At 32.4% G+C, this 11,024-nt stretch overlaps 1 protein-coding gene across 1 annotated transcript in view; it reads right to left on the reverse strand.

Annotated features, from left to right (window-relative positions):
- Positions 1–11,024, reverse strand: part of LOC109826343 (coatomer subunit beta'-1-like) — a 26,932-nt gene that overhangs the window by 8,620 nt on the left and 7,288 nt on the right. Inside the window, exons 10-17 of the mRNA XM_020393369.1 lie at positions 2,948–3,098; positions 2,800–2,865; positions 1,754–1,942; positions 1,407–1,547; positions 1,239–1,313; positions 866–1,042; positions 688–779; positions 489–611 (exon numbers count right to left, since the gene is read on the reverse strand). Of these exons, the coding sequence (XP_020248958.1) occupies positions 489–611; positions 688–779; positions 866–1,042; positions 1,239–1,313; positions 1,407–1,547; positions 1,754–1,942; positions 2,800–2,865; positions 2,948–3,098 (1,014 nt within the window). The remainder of the gene's footprint in view (positions 1–488; positions 612–687; positions 780–865; positions 1,043–1,238; positions 1,314–1,406; positions 1,548–1,753; positions 1,943–2,799; positions 2,866–2,947; positions 3,099–11,024) is intronic.

An 11,024-nucleotide genomic window follows, 5' to 3' on the forward strand; every position in this document is an offset into this window, starting at 1 on the left:
GTGGGTGGGACATTCATAGTTGCCAAGATATTCAGATCAAATTATGTTATGGACACGGCAACGTCCATACCAACATATGAAAATTTTAGCCAAGATGACTTTATCTAATAGACTAATTTTAGACAAGATGACTCTATCTAATAGACTAAGGGTGTGTTTGGCAACTCCGTAAAACCTGTTTTACGTGGTACAATATTAGTCCAAAACCTTGTTTTAAGTTTGGCGAAAATTGGGCCCAGATTGAACTAGTTCTTTCTAGTTCCAAATCTTGCCCCTAAACTAGCTCATTTGTGAACCAACCCTTTTATGGTTCAGCTTTGGCCTAGTTAAGAAAAAACTAGTCTACCCTAGTTCAATTTTGAAGTTGCCGAACACACCCTAAGAATATGAGAATATCTATCTATTTTTTGATTCAATTCCACTCATAATTCATGAACAAGAGAAGGCCAATATTAGTATATGCCAAATGAATCTCAAATAGCAAAACTGCATACCTGTTGTGATGTTCTTTAGGAATTGATGGTAAAACTTGATTCGCACGATCTAAATCTCCACGCATCACAAGTGTTTTGTACTCTATCAAACTAAGGAGGAGGGTGTATCCCATGACACTGCATTGGAAAATTATAGATTGTGAGTGAACGATAGCGACAGAAGAAAATGATACTGAGATTATAATTAACCCACTTGAATTCCTTATCAATAAGATACACCCGACTTTGACTAGCAAGATACCCCAACAAGTACATAGGCCGGTCCAAATGAAACATTGTGGTGACCTACATTTAGCAGAACAAGTATTTATGTTCGAATACCTATGGATAAAATGCACATTTACAACCTTACAAACTTATGTAAAAGTTACCTCTCCACCGACACAATAATTCAGCCTTGAAGAAGAATTATTGTAAATGAAACAGTCTCCAACCCAAATTCCAGTTCGAACCCGCTCATTTATCTCATGTAGAAGTTCAAAAGCTTCCTCAACACCTTGCTCATCTGCTTGGTTTCCACTTTCTAAATAAGAGGAAACAACATCCCTCTGCCAGGAAGAAAATAAAATAATAATTTCTAAATGCACTCATTAAGACAATAATACAACTGCAAACTTCTCCTACGAGTAAACTACACACTAGAGAGCATATCCCTCCACTGTTATTCAATTAGCATGTGTGCAAACTACTTAAGTTTACAGATTGATGTTCATTAGAATGCACAACATCGATTGGCCCACTTACATTGTATCTTAAGATGTAAAATGACGTGTCACTAGCAACTGTCACCAGGTCGCCGCTATCAGCCCAGTAAAGATTCTGAAAAAATTATCTGTTAAACAAGTTCAAAATAGTGCAAAACTGTAACTGGTATATTGATGCCAACTAAGAAAGTCAAGGAATAAAACTCACTTTGACATTCACATCAATTCTACGTATCAACCTGCATTCTGTCCAGTCATAGAAGCAAATGAAGTCATGGGAGCACATTGCAAGTAATGTTCCCCCAAAAATTCGTTCAGCAGAGAAGGTAGGCCGGATACTTTTCTTCTCCTAGAAAATGTCAAAACCAACAAACTCGATTCACACTACTTGAATAAAACAGAAAACTGCTGATGGTTGTAATTTGGAAAGGAGTCTATTCGTACAACGTGCTTGGCTTAATCTTATAAAATTTACATATAAAATGAAAACCGTCGAAACTACAAACCTTGGTGCTATGAAATACATATCAAAGTAAAAGATGGAAAAATACTGACCTGGAATGTTCTGCTAAAAATCTTTATTCTCGAAGTACTTTCCCTGGCTGCATATTCTCCTTCAGTTGACCAGACAACCTCCAAAGCAGATCCAAATGATCGATTTCTCCATGCCAGTGCAGTGTATATAATATATTCTCCATCTCCACAAACAACAACAAATCTTCCATTGGGGTTATGCTTCAAGGTCTGAAAAATTACGAAATAGATCAACTATTACTACCTTTTACTGGTACAACAATGATTACTCAAATTTGAAGATTATAACCAGTACGTTATAATTAGTTTCTACTGCATCATTTTGTTATTTTGCTACCGTTCTCTACTCCACGAGAAATTTTATGTTATTCATCTAAGCAGCAGCTTGTGATTATTATCGAATATGGATAGTCAACAAGAGAACAGTTAAGATGACAAGTTGGGTACCATTTGTGTCAAAAACAATGCAAGAAAGAATATTCTCCTTGTTAGCATGTTTCATACTTCTTAAAGATGGTGAGGCCGTATCAGGCTTGTATTTTGATATACAATTAAGCAAACACTCATAACATTTTAGCTTATTCCTAGTACTTGCTTCTCTTGACTGATGAATACATGCCTTAAGACAGATTTTTCCTGCTCTTTATTATGGGTGTAAAGAACATAGTCATGCACTTGATCAATGATACACCTGTACTGATTCATCACAATTAATGATTTTCTCGTTCAGAGTGGATTATTACAATTAATCTCATCAAGTAACTCTTATCAGCCCAAGTAGCAAAAATAAATAATGATAAAGGAATAAAAACGAAAGTGGTCTGTTCGGATACACCTGGCAGCGAACCCATAAACTGGATTTTATAATATTCCAAATGAAGGCAGTATTCGGGTGAACTTTACAGACACCAATGTCAAAATGAGAAAGATCAAAATAATAGATGATGAACTAGGGAAGAAACAATATCTGATAGGGGTGAAAATGAGTTCAGATATACCCGACCTAATCCGCATACATATAAGATAAGACAAGGAGAGACAAAAGAATTGCTCAGATAGGAACTTACTTGTGGATAAAGATCACAGCTTCCCAACTCCTTTACAGCCAAAGGCAGTCTTTCTCCATCAGTAACCTGACGGGCAAGGGTAAATTCCACATCCCACAATAGATACTCAAGGAAAAACTAATGCTATCTTATGCAACATCAAACCAACCTCATAGTCTGCTCCAACTGATTTGATATTCACAGTTTGTATTTCGTTATGCTTTGCCCATATAATTTTCCCACTGCTGTCCATACTAGCAACTGGCACTTCACGGCCAAGTTTTATCATTATGGTTCCTTCATCATATCCAATTACAACTCTGGAAAACAAAAACAATCAGCAAAATTAAGCAGATACCAGCACTGTGGAAACAAACCAAATAATTAACAAATACTTCGACAATTATTCAAGTAACTAGTTGGTTATATTTGGTTCGGTAGTTCATTTAACTAAACAAATAATTTGTAGTATTCGAATTCATAAATAAATAGAATTTAACCAGATGTATATTTAATCCATTTGCTTATCAAATATTCGTTTAAAATTTGAGCGTTTGGTAAGTGGAGCGTTTTTCTATTTCCGCTTCTTTTTTTAAAAAAAATCAATCAAACCTGTTTGGGAACCGGAGTGTTTATTTGAGCTGACCGTATACAAAAATAAAAAATGTAACGCTTATCACAAAACACCTATTAGGTGTTTTGAGATTTCCGTGGCTCTTTATCCCCAAAACCATCTGATCCTCTTTCTCTCCCTCAACCCTAACACCATCGCCGCCCCTCCTTGTCGCCGCCTAGCCGGTCCGCGCCCAGCCTTCGACCCGACGATCGATCGCCGCCGCCGACCCGTTGCCCAGCCACCAACCCCCTTTTCTCTCCCTCAACCCTAACACCATCACGAGATGTGAGGGAACTCATCCTCTCTAAAGGTCACGCTCACCGTTGACTCCCCTCCCGCCGCCAAATGCCGCGGCGAGGAACAGGGAGAGTGTTGCTGGAGGTGAAGGATATGAGGGCTGAGGGCCGTGGTCACGAAGTCGAGGCATGAGATCTTGCGTGGTGTTAATCTCACTATTAACGAGGGCTAGGTATTGAGTTTTGGATAGTTTGATTTGATTAGGTTTTTGATTTTTTTTCTTCCTGTTGAAGTAGTGGTTTTTGATGGGGGGTTTTTGTTATTGGTTTCTTTATCTTAGATTGGTAATACGAGATATCCGACTTCAATTCTTCCACGATCCAGAATTAAATCTGAAAAATTTGGTGAATGGACTAATTCCTATCCACTAAGTACATAAGATCTCTCTCTCTCTCTCTGTCTTCTCTCCTATATATATATAGAGAGAGAGAGAGAGAGTATATATATATATAGAGAAGAGAGAAGAGAGAGGAAATAATGTGTATGTGATGGCAGGCTCATTTTGTTACATGAGCTACTAAGGGGAGGGGTTATTGGTTGGTGTAGTATGGCGATATGATATATCATATTATTATAATATAATATATTACAATAATATGATAAATTATATAATAATTGATCTAATATATGAACAATATATTTAATATAACATTTCAATAATATATTTTTAAATTTAATATAAATATAAATACTATAATATTTTATTTTATTCAATATAATATATTTAAAATATTATACTACTAGTAAAATATAATATTATATTTTATGATAATTACCATTATTTTCAAATTGTTCCATTATGGGAGTTGGGGTAAATTTTGGCTTGGGGCAATTTTTTTCATAATTTTATTCCATATGGGGTAATTATCCTACTAGTATCCCACAAAATCAATAACACCAAAAGTTATTGTCTCAATCCCATTATCCTAACCAATACCACCAAAAAGCATTGTGCCAAAATTTATCCCCATATTGCACCAACCAATAACCCCTCCTAAGTACACAAATCCTTTCAATTAAAAATTAAATAAAAACATATTTTAGTAGTACTGAAGCTAGACCCTCAAAATAAATTTAAAATTCAAATTTGAGTTTGGACTAGTATAAAATCATTTGATTTGATGGAATATTCCTCTCACATCTAACTTCATCTACTAAGGAGAAGTTGGGACAAGTTAGGGACAAGTGGAATAATCACTTAAACTTTGTTTGTTAGTGCTAGCATCTCACATGAGATAAGTATTAGACTTTATTAATTTATTTTACTTCTTGTATTGTCTAGCGTTGTCTTCTGTTCTCCCGTTCGCGACACCCAGTTTTGCATCAAGTAAATGTCACTTTTTATTTTTGGTGGGAGTTCTGGGCGTCATGGGGATATACGGCTCTGTTGAAGTCTTATTGCAGTTGCGTTCTGGAAGCCCCTTGGCCCTAACTTGATATTAGCAAGGTTTTAAATGTCGGATGTCGGGTTCATGTCGGACGGCTAAAATTCATGTCGGATAGCAAAAATCGGGGATATGTCGGGGGATATGAAAAAAATATCAGATTGTCATATCGGATGGTGTGTATATGTGTAATATAAATATCATAAATAAAATCTGAATAGACTTAAAAATTCTATTGTTTAAACATATAAAAGAATAACTAACTTAATGATGCTTAGGGTTGATGTTGAACGAAAGAGGTGAGAAATCCGATATTAGCGGTTAAGAAGAGAGAAGATCATCCGATATTGATGTCAAAGGAATAGCTTGGAGAAGAGACTGATGACATGTTGAAGGAGAGAGAAGATGTGCGACGAATATTACTTCGGTCTTTTTTTTTCCATTTCCCTTAACTTATCGATTTTTGTCTTTGGAATTAATATTAAGACAATCAAGAATTTAAACTCAAACCTGATTTGACAAACATAACCAAAAAATAAAAAATTAGTTAATTTTTCAGACTAAAAACCGACCGACATAACCGACATATCACCCGACATATCCGCTGATATATCCTACATGAACCCTAAAAACGTAATACGCATTGAAAAGCTCTATTTTGTGTCTGTTGGCCCCTAAATCCGACATCTCTAACATGTCGGCCGACACTTAAAACACTGGATATTAGAGCTCGAAAAAGGAATTTTCCATCAGCTTGTTTTTCTTATCATGTAATATACGGAGTCCTGAAAGTTTTTTCTTTAAATTTATTTGCAAAGTGTATGCTCTTAGAAATTATGTGAAAGAGTTATTTATTGAACTTCTCTTACTATGTGGTTGAGTGGAGTAAAGTGGGAAAAATTAGTATAATGGGACAATTTGAAGCTTTGGTTTGACAATTCACATGAGATAATTGATGTGACACCTTATTAAAATATAATATTTATTTATTAATTAAGTCCAAATTAATTTATCCAATTGTTTTAGTATATTATTTAGTATGTTATTATAATATAATACATTATTTTACTTTATACTAAAATATATTATGTTATATTATAATTACTAATTATAACTATGTTTAATGTTATTAATTAATATATATTATAGTATAATAATATGATATATTATATAATAATTGATATAATATACAAACAATATTTTAATATAATATTTCAACAATATATTTTTAATTTAATATAAATTTAAATATTATAATATTTTGTTTTATTCAATATAATATTATTTAAAATATTATACTATTATTAAAATATAATATTATATTTTATGATAATTACTATAATTTTCAAATTGTTTCATTATGAGAGTTGGGGTAAATTTTGGCTTGGGGATAATTTTTTCCTACATGAATAGGATAATTTTATCCCCTGTGGGTAATTATCCTACTAGTGTCCCACAAAACCATATCCTAACCAATGACACCAAAAAGCGGTGTCCCAAAATTTATCCCTATATTACACTAACCAATAACCCCTTCTAAAGAGAGAAAGTGGGGGAAGAAAATACAAAAATCCTTTTAATTAAAAATTAAATAAAAATATATTTTAGTAGCACTAAAGCTAGACCCTCAAAAAAATTTAAATTCCAATTTTGTGTTTGGACTAGTATAAAACCATTTTATTTGAAGGAATATTCCTCACATCTAACTTCATCTACTAAGGAAGGGTTATTGACTGGGACAAGTTAGGACAAGTGGGATAATCGCTTAAGCTTTGTTTGTTAGCGCTAGCCATCTAACATGGGATTAGGGCCCGCTTATTAGCTTTCATTAATTTATTTTAGTTCTTGTACTGTCTGGTGTTGTTTTCTATTCTCCCGTTCACGGCCCCAAGTGTTGCATCATGTGAATGTCACTTTTTATTTTTGGTGGGAGTCCTGGGCGTCATGAGGATATACGGCTCTGTTGAAGTCTTATTGTAGCTGCGTTCTTGAAGCTTCTTGGGCCTAACTTGATATTGAACTTGAAAGATGAATTTTCCACCAGCTTGTTGCTCTCATCATGTAGGATACGGTGTCCTGAAAGTTTTTTCTTTAAATTTATCTTGTAAGCGGTTTGAAGTCTAAGAAATTATGTGAAAGAGTTATTTCTTGAACTTCTCTTAAGTAGGGTAATGTGTGAAAATTTGGGGATAATAAAAATAATATTATATTTTAAAAATAGTATAATATCTTAAATAACATTATATTGAATAAAACAACGCTCAACAACAAGGGTTTCAATAGTTTATACTAGTTCTAATGTATCATAGCAGTCTGTATGATACGACGCCGAAGCAGTTCACAGCCAACTATAAAGATCCTCACGCCTATGGCAGGGCGGTACGCTATGCTCTCTCGTGACCCCTACTCTAATCAAATAAAGGCCCCTAGTGGGAAAAAGGTGAGCACTGAAATAAATGACACATTGAATTAATCTCCTCCCGAGTGTTTAGCAGCCACTTTGCCGAGTTAAAGAAAAATGATGGCAGAGTTCTTCAAGATATTTTTTCTAGAACTACTAAATGAGAAAATAGACTATCTTCAAGATCGTCAGAAAGAACAAGAATGAGTGCTGAAAGGAATACTAAATTTGGAGGATTAAAAAACAGGTCAAAGTGCACAATGAGGGATCTTTATAGGTAGCCGGTCTTTACTTAACTCGGTCCAAGTTTTACTTAGCCCAAGCTACGTCTCTCTACTCACATGCCTTTCTTGGTCGGACCAACCCAACCGGCGATTTCTCTACTTTAGAAAGAGGGTAAGCCCTAGTGATTAAGTCAGATAACCAACTAATTAGCAGAAACTTTGTAGACAAGAACTGAAATATTATATTAAATATATTGTTTGTGTATTATATCAATTATTATATAATATATCATATTATTATAGTATAATATAATATATTAATTAATAACACTAAATATAGTTATAATTAATTAATAATCATAATATAACAAAATATATTTTTGTATAAAGTAATGTAATGTATTATATTTTAATAACATACTAAATAATATACTAAACCAATTGCATAAATTAATTTAGACTTAATTGATAAATAAATATTATATTTTAATAAGGTGTCACATCATTAATTATCCCAAATGAATTATCAAATCAAAGCTTTAAATTGTCTAATTATCCAATTTTGTTTAATTCATCCGTCATCTTGACAAGAATTCCTTTAAAATTGGGAGCCTAGTTCCAAAATTCTACATCCGAGACTATAGGAGCAGCTGAAACTGGCAGTGGTTTTTCAGCATCAATGAGTCGACCTCTTTTTATATGACCTTTGCTTGGTTTAGTAATTCATCCGTCATCTTGGCAGGAATTCCTTATAAAATAGAACATAGTTCTGAAATTCATTACATCCGGGACTATAGGAGCAGTTGAAACTGGTAGTGGTTTTTCAACACCAGTGAGCCGATTGCTTTTTATATGACTATTCTCACTTTACCTCCACTCAACCACATTGTAAGTTCAATTAATAACTCTTTCACATAATTTCGCAGAGTTCAAACTCTTCGCAAGATAAATTTAAAGAAAAAACTTTCAAGACTTTGTATCCTACATGATGAGAGCAACAAGCTGATAGAAAATTCCTCTTTCAAACTCTAATATCAAGTTAGGCCTAAGAGTCTTCAAGAATGTAGTTGCAATAAGACTTTAACAGAACCGTATATCCTCACAACGCCCAGAACTCCCACCAAAAATAAAAGGTGACGTTCACATGATGCAGCACTAGGGGTCGCAAACGGGATAACAGAAGACAACACTAGACAATAAAAGAAGTAAAATAAATTAATGAAACCTAATACTCCTGAGCGGGCCCTAATCCCATGTGAGATAGCTAGCGCTAACAAACAAAGCTTAAGTGATTATGCCACTTGGCCCCAGCTTGTCCCAACCAATAACCCCTCCTTAGAAGATGAAGCTAGATATGAGAGGAATATTCCATCAAATCATTTATATTGGTCCAAACCCAAAATTAGATTTTAAATTTATTTTGAGAGTCAAGCTTCAGTACTACTAAACTATGTCTTTATTTAATTTTTAATTTAAAGGATTTGTGTACTTTCTTCCCTCACTTTCTTTCTCTCGCTTTTTTTCTCCCTAGGAGAGGTTATTAGTTGGTGTAATATGGGTTTTGGGACAATGCTTTTTGGTGTTATTGGTTAGGATAATGGAATTGGGACAATAACTTTTGGTATTATTGGTTTTGTGAGACACTACTAGGATAATTACCCCACATGGGATAAAACTATCTCACTCATATGGAAAAAATTGCTCCCAAGCCAAAATATGCCCCCACTCTCATAATGGAACAATTTGAAATAAGTGAGATAATTTTGGAACATTCATATATTAGCTATTAATATATATGCTAATCATATTAGCTAAATATAAAACAATTATATAATTAATATCATTAAACTTATTTTTAATATAGTATATTAATTATAATGTAATGCATTAAATTTTCATATTATACTATATTTATTACAATACAATAAAATAAAATATAATATGTTATACTACATTCTACTAAGCTTATTACTATAATATGACATATTAAATAAAAGTAATATTAATATTATTGTATTTTGTAATGCAATAAATTATTTATTTATTATGATGTGTATATTAAAGTATAATATATTTTATCATTTATAATATTATAAGAATAACATATAATGGATTATGTCATAATATATTATAGTACCATAAATTAAATAATTATAAATATAATATATTATAATATAATATATTGTACTATTTGAATATATTATATTAATTATTATATAATATAATATTCAATTATAATATAATATAAGTTATTATATTATACTTATATTACATTATTTATTAAACTATATTATAATATAATACAATAATTAAAATATAATTTTATAATATTCTAATACAATCTATGACATTATCAGAAACATGTATTGTAATATAGATTTATAGTATAAGACAACAAACTTTAATATATATTATATTATATTATTGAAATATTATATTAAATAAATTGTAAGTATATTATATCAATTATTATATAATATAGCATGCTATTATAATATAATAATTAATAATATTACTTAGTAATTATAGTATAACATATTGCATTTTAATAAAGTAAAATAATGTATTAAATTATAATAACATACTAAAGAACATACCAAACCAATTGGATAAATTAATTTAGAATTAATTGATAGATAAATATTATATTTTAATAAGGTGCCACATCATCAATTATCTCACATAAATTGTCAAATCAAAACTTTAAATTGTCACATTATTCCAATTTATCCCACCTTACCCCACTCAAAATATCCCAAAGGGATAAAATTGTTCCATTAGAACAATTATCCTACTTGGTCCCAGCTTATCCTAACCAATAACTCATTGTAAGAGAAAACTATGTGGTGAGGCCTACCATAAAAGTCACGTCAAACGGTGTGACTTATATGTACGTATGTATATCTGTGTGTGCGCGTGTGTGTGTTTACCCCACTCAAAATATCCCAAAGGGATAAAATTGTTCCATTAGAACAATTATCCTACTTGGTCCCAGCTTATCCTAACCAATAACTCATTGTAAGAGAAAACTATGTGGTGAGGCCTACCATAAAAGTCACGTCAAACGGTGTGACTTATATGTACGTATGTATATCTGTGTGCACGCGTGTGTGTGTGTATATATATATTTACCCCACTCAAAATATCCCAAAGGGATAAAATTGTTCCATTAGAACAATTATCCTACTTGGTCCCAGCTTATCCTAACCAATAACTCATTGTAAGAGAAAACTATGTGGTGAGGCCTACCATAAAAGTCACGTCAAACGGTGTGACTTATATGTACGTATGTATATCTGTGTGTGCGCGTGTGTGTGTGTATA

This window comes from Asparagus officinalis, chromosome 1 (assembly GCF_001876935.1).
Source record: "Asparagus officinalis chromosome 1, Aspof.V1, whole genome shotgun sequence".
In the NCBI taxonomy this organism is placed as follows: domain Eukaryota; kingdom Viridiplantae; phylum Streptophyta; class Magnoliopsida; order Asparagales; family Asparagaceae; genus Asparagus; species Asparagus officinalis.